The sequence below is a fragment of the Salmo salar genome, unplaced genomic scaffold, assembly GCF_965601325.2.
Source record: "Salmo salar unplaced genomic scaffold, fSalSal1 ptg000648l, whole genome shotgun sequence".
NCBI lineage: Eukaryota > Metazoa > Chordata > Actinopteri > Salmoniformes > Salmonidae > Salmo > Salmo salar.
The window spans coordinates 151576-168604 of NW_027675452.1; the positions used below are offsets into that span (position 1 = coordinate 151576).

Consider the following 17029-nt stretch of genomic DNA (forward strand, 5'->3'; position numbering starts at 1 on the left):
GAACCCTTCACAGAACACTTGATACAGGTCTTGACTTTGACCAAAATGAATGAACCCTTGATACAGGTCTTGACTTTGACCAAAATGAATGAACCCTTTACAGAACACTTGATACAGGTCTTGACTTTGACCAAAATGAATGAACCCTTTACAGAACACTTGATACAGGTCTTGACTTTGACCAGAGTGAATGAACCCTTTACAGAAGACTTGATACAGGTCTTGACTTTGACCAAAATGAATGAACCCTTTACAGAACACTTTCGACGACTTGATCACGGCTTTTACACACGCTGATGTAGTCTGTTTTGCTGGCTGGGATAGGGAGGTCCTCCTGACTGACGAGAGACGAACAGAGGTAGGGGCTGCCAGGGGTGCAGAGTGGGTCGATGTAAGACAACTCCCTCTCTCTCTCCTTCCCCTTCCTCCTCTCCGACGCCATGTCAATCTGGAGCTCAAGCTGCTTCCTAGGTCCCCCCGTCCCCATCTTGATTGACGGACGCCTGCTCCGGCTCTGAGACCTCCAGTAGCTATTGCTGTTGTAGGACGGGAGTCCCTCCTTTTTTAGGCGAAAACTCTTCTCTTTCTCCACAAGCATTAGGCCCTGGTCCTCTCCCCCCTCTGTGTCCCCCCTCTTCTCTCCTGGACCCTCGGCCCGCAAGCCTGGTGTAGATTGCGTGCTGTGTTGGTGGGTCATATTCTTCAGTTTCATCTTCTGACTCGTCAGCTGCTGTTGCACTTTGCTCTGCTGCCTGTGGGTGGCGCTGTGGCTGTAGTACACAGACCTGGGCACCGGCCTGGCCTTGAATGCCCTCCTCTCTTTGGCCACCAGGTTCTCCAGTTCCACTTCAATCCTCTGCTCCCTCTTCCTCCTCTCTCTCTCCAGGAAGCTGAACGGTCTCTGGGGTGAGCAGGAGGAGGCCCGTTGGTTGCCACCGCTGACCGAGACATACCGATAATTACTAAAGTTAACTCCGTGGTTACCGGGATTGTAACCGGGTCGCTGGCTGAGGCGGCAGCTGATGACATCGTAGAGCGGCAGGCGAGTGTGGGCGGGCGCCGGCGAGGCCCTGAACTTCATGCCGCACTCCCTCAGCTCGTCCAGCTCCCGGCGCAGCAGCAAGTTCTCCAGCTCCACCTCCGAACGCGTCCTGACCTTAATAACAATAATACATCAATATTACATTAGTTGTATATAGTACTTTTAACCCAAACACCCAGAGGGACATTTGCTCAGCACGTCTGGCATACATATAGTGTATTTATGACACGCAGTACATTCCCTATGGAATGCTATGTTACATTATTAATTCAAGACTCTTTAGGGAACAATACAACTAAACAAAACCTCCTCACCTTCCTCCTCTTCTTCTCCTCCTCCCTCATCATCATCCTGAACGGCTTGGGGACGGTCACAGTCCCCCTGGAGTTATCAGGACCTCTATCCCCCCTATAGCTCTCTCCTCCCTGTCTTGCTCAGGTTTCCTCCCTGGTTTCTGCCCTGGCTCTTGGGGCAGCAGCCTCTCAGCTGGAGCTGGATCTGGAGCTGGCTCCTAGATGGTGAAGTAGAGGATGGCTGCTTATGGGCGGTGGTGGTGGTGGTGGTGGTCATACTCTCTGGACAGCAGGACTGACTGTCCCTGTGGGGGAACAATAGTAAAACAAAGCTTCAATTGCAACGTATATCTTCTAGTGAATGCTTTGATGCCTTGTTTCATTTTTTGATGTGATTGACCTTTGGCTCCAAGCACCCTTTCATGTATTTACGCAAGAGGATAAGAGTTGAGCACATTGATTATTTTTGAAAAAATAATTCATACAGTTAAAAACAATTTAATGTATAAAGTACCACAGAGGAAGTCACATTCTCTCTCTTTACCTGAGACTGTTCCTGAGGGGTTTGTCCTTCCTGCTCCAGGCCCTGGGGCTGTGGCTGTCATCTACAATCAGAAAGAGACAAAATAGTGAACTATTAAAAATGTGACCTTGATGGATGGATTGAGTGATTTTGTGTAGACCTACAATGCCTTCAGAAAGTATTCACGCCCCTTTACTTATTCCACATTTTGTTTGTGTAACAGCCTGAATTTAAAATTGAGTTCAGCTTTTTTTTGACACTGTTCTACACACAATACCCCATAATGTCAAAGTGGAATTATGTTTTTTTCACATTTTTTACTAATTCATTAAAATGAAAAGCAGAAATGTCTTGAGTCAATAAATATTCAACCCCTTTGTTATGGCATGCATAAATAAGTTCAGGAGTGCTTAACAATTCACATAAGTTCCATGGACTCACTGTCTGCGATGTGTGGGGTACTAATCATCTCTGTACCCCACACATACAGTTATCTGTAAGGTCCCACAGTCGAGCAGTGAATTTTAAACACAGATTCAACCACAAAGACCAGAGAAGTTTCCCAATGCCTCACAAAGAAGGGCACCTATTGGTAGATGGGTAAAAATTCAAAACCAGACATTGAATATCCTTTAAGCATGGTGAAGTTATTAATAACACTTTGGATGTTGTATCAATACACCCAGTCACTACAACGATACAGGTGTCCTTCCTAACTCAGTTGCCGGAGAGGATGGAAACCTCTCAGGGATTTCACCATGAGGCCAATGGTGACTTTAAAACAGTTACAGAGATGAATGGCTGTAATAGGAGATAACTGAGGATGGATCAACAGCATTGTAGTTACTCCACAATACTAACCTAATTGACAGAGTGAAAAGAAGGAAGCCTGTACAGAATAAAAAATATTCCAAAACATGCATCCTGTTTGCAACAAGTCTTATGTTTGGGGCAAATACAACACATATATTTTTTGCTCCATATTTTCAAGCCTAGTGGTGACTGCATTATGTTATGGGTATGCTTGTAATCATTAAGGATTGGAAGTTTTTCAGGATAAAAAAAAATAAATGAAATAAGCACAGGAAGATAAGCGCAGGAAAATCCTAGTGGAAAACCTGGTTCAGTCTGCTTTCCACCAGACACTGGGAGATGAATTCACCTTTCAGCAGGACAATAACCGAAAACACAACACCAAATCTACACTGGAGTTGCTTACCAAGAAGACATTATACAATCCAGGTGTGCAAAGTTCTTAGAGACTTACAGGTGTGACCGCTGGCAAAGGGGATTCTAACATGTATTGACTCAGGGGTGTGAATACTTATTTAAATGAGATACTGTATTTCTGTATTTAATTTCCAATAAATGTAAAAAGAAAATATTATAAAAACATGTTTTCACTTTGTCATTATGGGGTATTGTGTGTAGATGGGTGAAGATTTTTTTTATTTAATCAATTTTGAATTCAGGCTGTAACACAGCAAAATATGGAATGAGTCAAGGGATTTGAATGCTTTCTGAAGGCACTGTTTATACACAGTACATACATTTATTTTTTAAACGTGACCAGGATTTCACAATAAAGTCAGAAACTTACTGTATTTCCATTTAGTGAACGTTTTGCTGAATTATTTACAAAAATATTGACAACGGTAGGAGAAGATTAGCATATTATGTTACAGCAGGGGACATATTTATGACATGCTGTTTATGGCTCTTTTTCCCACTGACCTCTCTCTTCCAGCAGCAGTTCATAATGGTTATCCTCCTCTCCTCCGTCTCCACCAACACCGTCTCCTGATTGGTCAGACACGTCACTGGACGTCTCCTCGTGGAAGTTATTAAGCTCCTCGTCTGAAAGGATTCTCTGCAGTCGCCTCACTGGCATAGAGCCAGAGCTCTGGCTTTCCGACGCGACACTGAGAGATAGGAGAGATTGAGTACCATTTAAGATGAGCTTTCATTGTTGCTACCATGGAAAAAGTATCAAGCGCATCACGGTTAAAGCCCTCCTTATGATGTGAAACACTAAAATACCGTTTTCAAAAGCACAACAAAACAAACACTGATGTTTTTGTTCCCCCAAATACTACTCTGGACAAAAATATAAATGCAACAATTTCAAAGATTTTACTGAATAACAGTTCATATAAGGAAATCAGTCAAGTGAAATAAATTCATTAGGCGCTAATCTATGGATTTCACATGACTGGGCAGGGGCACAGCCATGGGTGGGCCTGGGAAGGCATAGCCCTCAGCTCATGAAACATGGAATCAACACATTACATGTTGCATTTATATTTTGGTTCAGTATAATAAACACTTCATTTTCCCCTGTCTTGTAAAAAGGTAGCACAAGGTTACATAGCCTACAACTACTTAACTAAAAACTAAATTCCATTTCAAAAGGTACAGTACTAAAAGCCATGATATCAGACCTGGGCTGGAGATCCTGTATGTCTCTGCCCTCTCTCTCCAAACACTTGTGCTCCTCATCGTCCTTCTTGTTGACCTTTGACCTTTTACAGATATACATCTTCTCCAGCTCAGCCATGTTCCTCAGATGGGTTCTCTGCAGCTGCTCCAGCCTCTGGTAGTAGTCCTGGTGGGGGAAGAGGAACACCCACATTTAGGACCAGGATTGAATCCGTTCGCCTGGTTATGCACCTTTTAAAGACAATGTCCCCACGGTCCCGGACACCACATTCATGGTAAACTCTGCATTTGTTGGCTCAATCTGAAATGACCTTCTATGTCAAAGCGCACACTGATTGGATAGAATCCCAACCTTTTGATTCAGACAATCTTTTGACCCTTTTCACACTACCAAGCCAAACCAAACCAAGCCAAACCAAGCCAAAATAACCAAACCAAGCCAAAATAACCAAGCCAAACCAAACCAAGCCAAAATAACCAAACCAAACCAAGCCAAAATAACCAAACCAAACCAAACCAAGCCAAACCAAGCCAAAATAACCAAACCAAGCCAAGCCAAACCAAAATAACCAAACCAAACCAAGCCAAACCAAGCCAAAATAACCAAGCCAAACCAAACCAAACCAAGCCAAACCAAGCCAAGCCAAGCCATAGTAGCTGGAACCGTGCTAGAAAGGATCAGGTAAAGATAAAAATTGCCAGGCCACAGCATTAAAGTTTGGGTTGCTTAAAAGATTGCAAAAACGGCAGCAAAGAATGGAAAATCATTTCACAATGCAAATCACATCGCTTCTTTTACACTACTGTAACATCTTTAGATTTCACTTTTTGGCTCAACAGGAGTTGACGATTTTGCAGCTGAAACAACCAGAGAAAGACAGAAAAAATGAATAGGTTAAATAAACATGACCATTTCCAGGCAAATTACCTGTATAAAAAATCCAATATTATTAGGTATATACAAGGTATAACAAACCATCCACTTGGAGAGCTAGCCTGACCTACAAGGTATAACAAACCATCCACTTGGAGAGCTAGCCTGACCTACAAGGTGTAACAAACCATCCACTTGGAGAGCTAGCCTGACCTACAAGGTGTAACAAACCATCCACTTGGAGAGCTAGCCTGACCTACAAGGTGTAACAAACCATCCACTTGGAGAGCTAGCCTGACCTACAAGGTGTAACAAACCATCCACTTGGAGAGCTAGCCTGACCTACAAGGTGTAACAAACCATCCACTTGGAGAGCTAGCCTGACCTACAAGGTGTAACAAACCATCCACTTGGAGAGCTAGCCTGACCTACAAGGTGTGACATTTGAGTTCATACCACAAACTATCTTCCAAAGACCTGTGCTGACGTAATCGGGTTGAGGACACAACTTAAACGGCATTGCTGACTGAATCCTCATCTTTTGTCCAGGTTTTGGTTCTTCAGCATTGGGGTTCAGAGGGCAGTATCTGACATGCTTCCATAGTGACTTTTGAATGTACAGACCTTGACAGTGCATGCAGTGGGTGTAATCTGGAGTGGATCCTGGCACTTTGGGATGGGAACAGGAGGCCATCTCTCCACTCCCACGTCTTGCTACCGCAACACTATGCACCCTCTGACATATCCTCTTAGCTGGATTATGAGACCCAGAGTCTGTTTGGATGTTCATGTCTTTGTTGCCGTCTGAAGGGCTGATCTCAGTCCCCGGGTTGTTTTCATCACATAAGTTAGACAAATCAGATGGTTCATTCAGCACACCACTAGAATGGCATGTTCTCTTTGCTGGTTTACGTGCCTCAGAGTCTTCTTTAGTGCAGGAGCTACTGTCTGAAGAGTTGCTGTCTGTAACTGAGATGTTTTCGTCACTCCAGTTACAGAAATTAGATGCTTTATTTGATTCCACATTACTAGAATCCTAAGGGGGAAACAAAAAGGAAAGATTAATGTAATATGAAAACTCACGGACAGCAGAGATCCCATTTTGGAACGTAGATATGTTCGTAGAGTTATCATGTTAAACAATGTACAGTGCATTCGGAAAGAGGGTGGCAGGGTAGCCTAGTGGTTAGAGCGTTGGGCTAGTAATCGAAAGTTCAAATCCCCGCGCTGACAAGGTACAAATCTGTCGTTCTGGCAGTTAACCCACTATTCCTAGGCCGTTATTGAAAATAAGAATTTGTTCTTAACTGACTTGCCTAGTTAAAAAAAAGGTTAAAAAAAAAATCTATAAATAAATTCTGACCCCTTGAATTTTTCCCCTTTTTTTAACATTACAGCCTTATTCTAAAATTTGTAAAATACTTTTTCCCCCTCATCAATCTACACACAATACCCCATAATGACAAAGCAAAAACAGGTTTAGAAATTTTAGCAAATGTATAAAAAAAAAGAAACATACCTTATTTACATAAGTATTCAGACCCTTTGCTATGAGACTCGAAATTGTCAGAGCAAAAACCAAGCCATGAGGTCGAAGGAATTGTCCGTAGAGCTCAGAGACAGGATTGCGTTGAGGCAGAGATCTGGGGAATGGTACCAAAACATTTCTGCAGCATTGAAGGTTCCCAAGAACACAGTGGCCTCCATCATTCTTAAATGGAAGAAGTTTGGAACCACTAAGACTCTTCCTAGAGCTGTCCGCCCGGCCAAACTGAGCAATCGGGGGAGAAGGGCCTTGGTCAGGGAGGTGACAAAGAACCCGATGGTCACTCTGACAGAGCTCCTCTGTGGAGATGGGAGAACCTTCCAGAAGGACAACCATCTCTACAGCACTCCACCAATCAGGTCTTTATGGTAGAGTGGCCAGACAGAAGCCACTCCTCAGTAAAAAGCACATGACAGCCACTTGGAGTTTGCCAAAAGACACCTAGACTCTCAGACCATGAGAAACAACATTTTCTGGTCTGATGAAACCAAGATTGAACTCTTTAGCCTGAATGCCAAGCGTCACATCTGGAGGAAACCTGGCACCATCCCTACGGTGACGCATGGTGGTGGCAGGGACTGGAAGACTAGTCAAGATTGAAGGAAAGATGAACAGAGCAAAGTACAGAGAGATCCTTGATGAAAACTTGGTCCAGAGCACTCAGGACCTCAGACTGGGACGAAGGTTCACCTTCCAACAGGACAACAACGCAGGAGTGGCTTCGGGACAAGTCTCTGAATGTCCTTGAGTTGCCCAGCCAGAGCCCGGAATTGAACATCTCAGGACAGACCTGAAAATAGCTGTACAGCGACGCTACCCATCCAATGCGACAGAGCTTGAGAGGATCTGCAGAGAAGAATGGGAGAAACTCCCCAAATACAGGTGTGCCAAGCTTGTAGCATCATCCCCAAGAAGACTCGAGGTTGTAAACGCTGCCAAAGGTGCTTCAACAAAGTACTGCGTAAAAGGACTGAATACTTGTGTATATGTGAATGTGCAAATTTATAAAAACCTGCTTTTGCTTTGTCATTATGGGGTATTGTGTATTGATTGATGAGGGGGGAAAAAACTATTTAATCCATTTTAGAATAAGGCTGTAACGTAACAAAATGTGGAAAAAGGGGTATGAATTCTTTACCAATGCACTGTACGTGGGCCATTCCGTGGGAATGAGACTCAGATTTTTCACATTAAAATGTACACTACATGACCAGAAGTATGTGGACACCTGCTCGTCAAACATCTCATTCCAAAATCCTGAGCATTAATATGGAGTTGGTCCCCCCCTTTTCTGCTATAACAGCCTCCACTCTTCTGGGAAGGCTTTCCACTAGATGTTGGAACATTGCCCGCAGGGACTTGCTTCCATTCAGCCACAAGAGCATGAGTGAGGTCGGGCACTGATATTGGGAGATTAGGCCTGGCTTGCAGTCGGCATTCCATTTCATCCAAAAGGTGTTTGATGGGGTTGAGGTCAGGGCTCTGTGCAGGCCAGTCAAGTTCTTCCACGCCAATCTCGACAAACCATTTCTGTATGGACTTCGCTTTGTGCACGGGGGTATTGTCATGTTGAAACAGGAAAGGGCCTTTCCCAAACTGTTTCCACAAAGTTGGAAGCACAGAATCGTCTAGAATGTCAATGTATGCTGTAGCATTAAGATTTCCCTTCTCTGGAACTAAGGGGCCTAGCCTGAACCATGAAAAACAGCCCCAGACCATTATTCTTCCTTCAGCAAACTTTACAGTTGGCACTATGCATTCGGACAGGTAGCGTTCTCCGGTCATCCGTCAAACCCAGATTTGTCCATCGGACTTCCAGATGGTGAGGCGTGATTCATCACTCCAGAGAACGTGTTTCCACTGCTCCAGAGTCCAATGGTGGCGAACTTTACACCACATGGTGATCTTAGGCTTGTGTGCAGCTGCTCGGCCGTGGAGACTCATTTAAATGAAGCTCCGACGAACAGTTAATTGTGCTGACGTTGCTTCCAGAGGCAGTTTGGAACTTGGTAGTGAGTGTTGCAACCGAGGACAGATGATTTTTAAGCTCTACGCGCTTCAGCACTTGGCGGTCCTGCTCTGTGAACTTGTGTGGCCTACCACTTCGCGGCTGAGCCGTTGTTACTCCTTGACGTTTCCACTTCACAATAACAGCACTTACAGTTGACCGGGCAGCTGTAGCAGGGCACAAATTTGACCAACTGACTTGTTGTAAATGTGGCATCCTATGACGGCGCCACGTTGAAAGTCACTAAGCTCTTCAGTAAGGCCATTCTACTGCCAATGTTTGTCTATGGAGATTGCATGGCAGTGTGCTCGATTTTACACACCTGTCAGCAACGGGTTTAGCTGAAATAGCCGAAGCCACTAATTTAAAGGGGTGTCCACATACTTTGTATATATAGTGCATGTCAAACAAAAAACAATGATTGCAAGGTTAAACAAACCATACAACTACTGTATGCACAAGGACAACCTTGAACAATTTCCACAGAATGTTTTACAAAAACACATTTACTGGAAGACCAGTACAGATAAAACGTTTGGTAACAGAATGACGGTTTGTGCCGTTGGTGCCGTCATTCTGATACCAGAATTTGCATCTACAAAAGTAGTCCTTGTGCATAGAGTTGTATGGTTTGTTTCACTTTGCAATCATTGATTTTTGTTTGACATACATTTAATGACTTTCTCCAACTTGACAGTATTTAGAAGTGTGCTGTTTTGGGTTCACCCAAGGAGTACTATAGACACACATTCTATTTGGTTGAGATTTTGCTTGGGATTTTGCTTGCAAATGTAATGTCCATAACGCTGGAATTGTCCATATACTTTATATTTAAAATGTACTTTAAAATGTATATATTCATGTTCATATTTTTTTTTTTGTATTCATTTTCTGTAAGGAAATTGCTTTCAAAATCTCATGTAATCACTTGGCTGTTTTCTCTACAATTAAATGCTGCCTTTTTGTGCTGTTCTACATGTTTACTAATACATTAAATTAAATATAATCTTACTTGTTCTGAAGAAGTGCTGGGACTCTGATGAACTTTACCATTTTCACTCTGAGCTGCAGAACATTCTGGATTTACTGCAGAGAGGAGCTGAGAGTCCCTGGTTGGTTCTGATACTCTGTAGTCCTCTCCATCAGGTTCTGTTTTGATCTGTTCAGTTGTGTTGGTGGGTTGAGAGTCTCTCTCTCTGTTCTCCAAGGTTTGGTCAAGATGTGAGGGCAGAGATGGGTCCTGTTCATAGTCACTTTTCACACAGGCAGGGATCAAGAGGTCTTTGGTATCAGGTTCCAGCCCTTGAGGCTGCTCTTCCTCTTGACTGGTCCTGAGGTCCTCCTGTTCCCCTTTAATCTGTGTGGGCTCTGGGTCCTCCTGCCCCAGACTGGGGCTACTCTCCTCCTCACAGTGCTGCTGCTCAGGGGGAACGGCCTCTTCGGAGACCGGAAGAGAGAGCTGCTGGGAGTCTGGAGGGAAGAAAAGGAAAACAAATCAAATCAGAGTTTATTCACGTACAGCAGGATACAGCAGGTGTAAACAGTACCGCGAAACGCCTGACTGCAAGCTCTTCCTTAACAATGCAGTTCAGAGGCTGGTGTGAGGTGCTATAGGAGCAATCAACGGAACTGAGTCCAACGTGGATTCTATATGATTAATACTGTTCCATTTATTCCATTCCAGCCATTACAATAAGCCCATCCTCCTAAAACTCCTCCCACCAGCCTCCTCTGATGCAGTTATACTGGTCATATAAAATGTAATACACGAGAATAAAAAAAAAGAAATGGGGGTGATAGGTTGAAGATACTGTATCCCTGGAAAAAGGATGTTTCTATCACCCTGCTGAGGCACATGCACACACACACACACACACACACACACACACACACACACACACACACACACACACACACACACACACGATGCTTGTTGTTCCCTCTGGCTAGTGATCTGTGTGATCTTCAGACCTGGGTTGAAATACTATGTGAAATAATTTCCATACTGAGTTAAACAGATGAGACTGAGTGGAGAGTTAGTACAGAACCCAGACTCACTGTGGCTAGAATAGAGATACTGTCAGGTCAATAAAAGGCTTTTAGATTTTAAAGATGTATACAGTCCTATAGACTCTCACAGCAGGGTTCACTTACATTGAACCCTAACCATTCCAATGTATTTAATAGAATAAAAAAACACCAAAATAAAAAAAACTATATTTATGGAAGTGGTGATTTTGCAAGGTTACTACAGGAAACATGCTTGTTTGGGTCCCCCGGGTGTGGAGACAGACGGGTTAATATACTGCAGTCTAACTGTGTGTGTGAATGACTAAATGAGAATAATTATTTTCCCACAGTAACTATTATTACAAACCTGCTCGATGTAACTTGATTTCCGGGTGGAAAACCAAATCCAACAGCCTCTGTAGACGTTTGTTCTCCTCCTTCGAACGGGAGATTTCTACCTGGTACTCGACTATCTTTTTTTTCAAAGACAGACGATATCTCCACAGCAGCCGCTATTAATCGCTGCGTAAGAAACGTATTCAACTCCATCTGTAATTTGGGAATTTTAGGGTCTGTAGAGCCACATGTCAACGAGGAAAATAAACCAACGATCTAGCTATTCACTTCCTGTTTTAGTTCTTCTTCGTCTTCTTCTTCTTCTTTGGGATTGGTTGTCGGATTGCATCCAACTTTAAGGTGCATACACCGCCATCTACTGTAGTGGTGTGTGACGCCATTCACGGCCTACCTACATTACATTCTTTGATACAATAATACAATATTGGGAAAAAGGGAAATTGCCACCCATTCCACTATTGAACCCTATCTAGTCCAACTCTAAACCAATGTGTTGAGAAGACATAACCCTAGCTCTCCCCCTGCAGCTGTTCTGCAGTACATCCTCGCAATCCCAAGTACTTCTCTACCACTGCCACCACAATCTCTATTTTCTGTGACTTTCAATTCATTTCTGCAGTACAATTGACAACCACCGCTATAAATGCTAAAAAGCCAACCTTACAAGCAAATTTTCTTCCCATCACGGTCTCTTGATCTCTGCCGATTCACAGGAATCCCCCCATGTTCCTCTACCACTCTCTTCCCTGCTTCAGCATAGACACTTCCTGTACTACTGTAACTAAGGCAACCTCAATCTGCCATTCTCTCACCAGACATCTCCCATCTCCAGCCCCATGATCACCCCCACAACTTTTCACATCATACAGGTTTCTCCGATCAAATAGCCTAACCCAAATAGAGCTCAATCAAATACAAAATGCACTGTCATGTTAACAAACAACATATCCTAAAAACAGGACAGGTCAATGTAAAATGGACAATATGGAATGGACAATCACAACCGTTGTCCAGGAGTTTCATCCCATTGTCATGATCAGTGGTTTCAAGTTTGTATCTGTACATTTTTGACAAGCTGATCATAGCGAAAAATAAAATACTTCTGCATTTCTCGCTGTGTAAACACATTGCAATAGGCTCCTAAAACTCCTGATAAAGTTGGGTAGCTGATATTCAGAGTTTAAATAGCCAAATGTATTAGCCACAGGAAACAGGACTAATAAAGCCAACGCAATGGCCTGTTTTACAAAACGGTGGGCCTACCACATCGAAGGGCATTCATAAAATTCCATTGCAGGCCGTCATGGTGGGCTACACCCCAGTAAGCACAAACCGACACATTTTGGACATCTTTTTTTGGTCCTGTCCGGACTTTTTGATGTTTTACAAATGATTGGCTTACCACATAGATGGGCATTCATAACATTACATTTTAGGCAACACTGTAGGCTACACCCCAGTAAGCACGGACCGACGTCGACACCTTCTGGATGTCTTTTTTTGGTGCTGTTCCCGGACCGGCCTTCAGTTCCACGGACATTGGTTTTTGGTCCGGTCTGGAACAAATCTGAACCATTCATAGACATCTTTCTTTGGTCCAGATTTTGTCCGGTCTAGAGAAGCCTTGATTTGGCCAAAACATAGACGTCTATAAATTACTTATTTTCAACTTTCATTCATAGCCAAAAATGAGCCTGATTTGAACATGAGCCTGATTTCAATGTCCAGAAAAGATGCCTTTTCACTGTCCTGGAAAATACATTTTCCCCTTTCATTCTGAACTTCAACGTCTTCAAAATACATATTTTAGACGGCATTTTATGTTCTCGCCAATGGCAGCAGAACGGCAAGGACCGGCCCTCCTGGTGACGACTCTGCATCAAAACTCAGCATGACACATCATTCTTCGTTTTCCCACCGGATCTACGTCTCATCAAACGGCAGTCGTCACAGACACTGGGGATCTTCAATTTCAACTGCTCCTCCTCAACACTTAATCAAATCAAATGTTATTGGTCACATACACATGGTTCGCAGATGTTATTGCGAGTGTAGAGGAATGCTTGTGCTTCTAGTTCCGACAGTGCAGTAATATCTAACAAGTAATCTAACAATTCCACAACAACTACCTTATACACACAAATCTAAGTAAAGGGGTGTAATAAGAACATATAAATATATGGATGAGTGATGACCGAGCGGCATAGGCAAGATGCAATAGATGGTATAAAATACAGTATATACATATGAGATGAGTGATGTAAGATAGGTAAACATTATTAAAGTGGCATTATTAAAGAGACTTGTGATCTATTTATTAAAGTGGCCAATGATTTTGCTTCTTCTTTTTATTATTGTTTGGTGTTTTGGAACCAAACTTCAATGTTGCACTTCCGTCACCTACTAGAAGTACGCTTCCTGTGCTCTTTTTTAGATGTTGTAGAAAGCTAGCTACCTGCAGTAACCCATCAACCCCGTATGGACGATCCACTGAGGTTAACGAATACTGGGGAATAAAATGTAAACGAATTTGTCACACCGTGTGAAAGAAAGGTTTTGAAGTTGGAGGCATATTTACTTCCAGTAGGTGGTGATAGTACACCATTTAAATTGTGTACCAAATGCCATAAAACAATATAGAAGAAGAAGAGGCAGAACGTGAACGGCTAGTGCTTTGGTTTGTTTACGTCGTGAATATAAAATGTCACGATTACAGTTCTTGAATGTGTTTCTTACCGAACGATTAACAGCGGTAGCTATGGAGATATCCGTTGTACTTGAACAACATTTAGGCGAGTACCAGGAAGAAATCTCCCGTTCAAATGAGGAGAACAAACGTCTACAGAGCCTGTTGGATTTGGTTTTCAGCTCCGAAATCAAGTTACAGCGCGAAGGTTTGCAATTATATAATGACACCTCAAAATGCACGAATCATATAGTTACTGTGGGCAACACTTATTGATCAAATACTTATACAAATGTAATCATTATGGGTTTTCTTTCCCCTCCCGCCAGACTCCCAGCAGCTCTCTCTTCTGGTCTCCGAAGAGGCCGTTCCCCCTGAGCAGCAGCACTGTGAGGAGGAGAGTAGCCCCAGTCTGGGGCAGGAGGACCCAGAGCCCACACAGATTAAAGGGGAACAGGAGGACCTCAGGACCAGTCAAGAGGAAGAGCAGCCTCAAGGGCTGGAACCTGATACCAAAGACCTCTTGATCCCTGCCTGTGTGAAAAGTGACTATGAACAGGACCCATCTCTGCCCTCACATCTTGACCAAACCTTGGAGAACAGAGAGAGAGACTCTCAACCCACCAACACAACTGAACAGATCAAAACAGAACCTGATGGAGAGGACTACAGAGTATCAGAACCAACCAGGGACTCTCAGCTCCTCTCTGAAGCCCAGGTAGAAAACATAGAAGAACATGTTGATGGGATGGAGAGACCCATTCCCCCTCCCTTCTCTCCAGACTCCCAGCAGCCCTCTCTCCCTGTCTCTAAAGAGGAGGTTCCCCCAGAGCAGCAGGAGAGAAGCCCCAGGCTGGGTCTGGAGGACCCAGAGCCCACAAAACAAGAGGAACTCTGGACGAATCAGGAGGAACAGCAGCTGGAATCTGACAGCAGAGTATCAGAACCAACCAGGGACTCTCAGCTCATCTCTGCAGTAAATCCAGAATGTTCTGCAGCTCTGGGTGAAAACAGAGTATGTGTTGATGAGGCAGTGGAGATGCTTATTCTCCTTTTCTTCCCTCCAGACTCCCAGCAGCTCTCTCTTCCTGTCTCCGAAGGGGCCGTTCCCCCTGAGCAGCAGCACTGTGAGCAGGAGAGTAGCCCCAGTCTGGGACAGGAGGACCCAGAGCCCACACAGATTAAAGAGGAACAGGAGGACCTCAGGACCAGTCAGGGGGAAGACCAGCCTCAAGGTCTGGAGTCTAAAATCAGAGTTTTAGAACCAACCAGCCTCTGCAGAGTATCAGAACCAATCAGCCTTTGCAGAGTTTTAGAACCAACCAGCCTCTGCAGAGTATCAGAACCAACCAGCCTCTGCAGAGTATCAGAACCAACCAGCCTCTGCAGAGTTTTAGAACCAACCAGCCTCTGCAGAGTTTTAGAACCAACGTCTGTAGCAAATCCAGACTGTTCTGCAGCTCAGAGTGAAAAGACAGAAGAATACGTTGATGTGCTGGAGAGACCCATTCTACCTTCCTACCCTCCAGAACTCCCTGGCTTTGAAGAGGAGGTTCCCCCTGAGCAGCAAGAGAGGAGCCCCAGTCTGCAGCAGGAGGATCCAGAGCCCAAAAAGGTTAAAGACAAATGGGAGGAATTCAGGACCAGGCAGGAGGAAGAGCAGCTTCACATTGGGCTATCAGAACCAACACACTCTGTAGCAAATCCAGACTGTTCTGAAGCCCAGGTAGAAAACATAGAAGAACATGTTGATGGGATGGAGAGACCCATTCCCCCTCCCTTCTCTCCAGACTCCCAGCAGCCCTCTCTCCCTGTCTCTAAAGAGGAGGTTCCCCCAGAGCAGCAGGAGAGAAGCCCCAGGCTGGGTCTGGAGGACCCAGAGCCCACAAAACAAGAGGAACTCTGGACGAATCAGGAGGAACAGCAGCTGGAATCTGACAGCAGAGTATCAGAACCAACCAGGGACTCTCAGCTCATCTCTGCAGTAAATCCAGAATGTTCTGCAGCTCAGAGTGAAAATGGTAAAGTTCATCAGAGTCCCAGCACTTCTTCAGAACAAGTAAGATTATATTTAATTTATTATTAAACATGTTCAAAGGCACTCAGCACAAAAAAAACCAGCATTTAATTCCAGAGACTACATGAGATTTTGAAAGCAATAGCAGAAAATGAATACTGAAAAATATAAACATGAATAAATGTAAAGTAATTTAAATATAAAGGATATACATTGTTTAAAATGCTGAACTCTATGACCATATCCAAGTTCCAAAACGGGGATCTCTGCTGTCCGTGAGTTTTCATATTACATTAATCTTTCCTTTTTGTTTCCCCCTTAGGATTCTAGTAATGTGGAATCAAATAAAGCATCTAATTTCTGTAACTGGAGTGACGAAAACATCTCAGTTACAGACAGCAACTCTTCAGACAGTAGCTCCTGCACTAAAGAAGACTCTGAGGCACGTAAACCAGCAAAGAGAACATGCCATTCTAGTGGTGTGCTGAATGAACCATCTGATTTGTCTAACTTATGTGATGAAAACAACCCGGGGACTGAGATCAGCCCTTCAGACGGCAACAAAGACATGAACATCCAAACAGACTCTGGGTCTCATAATCCAGCTAAGAGGATATGTCAGAGGGTGCATAGTGTTGCGGTAGCAAGACGTGGGAGTGGAGAGATGGCCTCCTGTTCCCATCCCAAAGTGCCAGGATCCACTCCAGATTACACCCACTGCATGCACTGTCAAGGTCTGTACATTCAAAAGTCACTATGGAAGCATGTCAGATACTGCCCTCTGAACCCCAATGCTGAAGAACCAAAACCTGGACAAAAGATGAGGATTCAGTCAGCAATGCCGTTTAAGTTGTGTCCTCAACCCGATTACGTCAGCACAGGTCTTTGGAAGATAGTTTGTGGTATGAACTCAAATGTCACACCTTGTAGGTCAGGCTAGCTCTCCAAGTGGATGGTTTGTTACACCTTGTAGGTCAGGCTAGCTCTCCAAGTGGATGGTTTGTTACACCTTGTAGGTCAGGCTAGCTCTCCAAGTGGATGGTTTGTTACACCTTGTAGGTCAGGCTAGCTCTCCAAGTGGATGGTTTGTTATACCTTGTAGGTCAGGCTAGCTCTCCAAGTGGATGGTTTGTTACACCTTGTAGGTCAGGCTAGCTCTCCAAGTGGATGGTTTGTTACACCTTGTAGGTCAGGCTAGCTCTCCAAGTGGATGGTTTGTTACACCTTGTAGGTC

At 44.0% G+C, this 17029-nt stretch overlaps 2 protein-coding genes across 2 annotated transcripts; one reads left to right on the forward strand and one right to left on the reverse strand.

Moving 5' to 3' along the window:
* Positions 1–1450: 1450 nt before the first annotated feature.
* LOC145877038 (uncharacterized) lies at positions 1451–12632 on the reverse strand. The gene is made up of 7 exons (XM_082972328.1): positions 12564–12632; positions 11103–11247; positions 9738–10195; positions 4300–4463; positions 3593–3780; positions 1880–1940; positions 1451–1640 (listed from the first exon to the last, which is right to left on the reverse strand). The coding sequence occupies exons 1-7, from the start codon at positions 12630–12632 to the stop codon at positions 1451–1453; spliced, it is 1275 nt and encodes a 424-aa protein (XP_082828454.1).
* An 883-nt stretch (positions 12633–13515) lies between these two features.
* On the forward strand, positions 13516–16951 carry LOC145877043 (uncharacterized). The gene is made up of 3 exons (XM_082972336.1): positions 13516–13986; positions 14108–15837; positions 16118–16951. The coding sequence occupies exons 1-3, from the start codon at positions 13794–13796 to the stop codon at positions 16733–16735; spliced, it is 2541 nt and encodes an 846-aa protein (XP_082828462.1). The 5' UTR covers positions 13516–13793; the 3' UTR covers positions 16736–16951.
* The last annotated feature ends 78 nt before the right edge of the window (positions 16952–17029 follow it).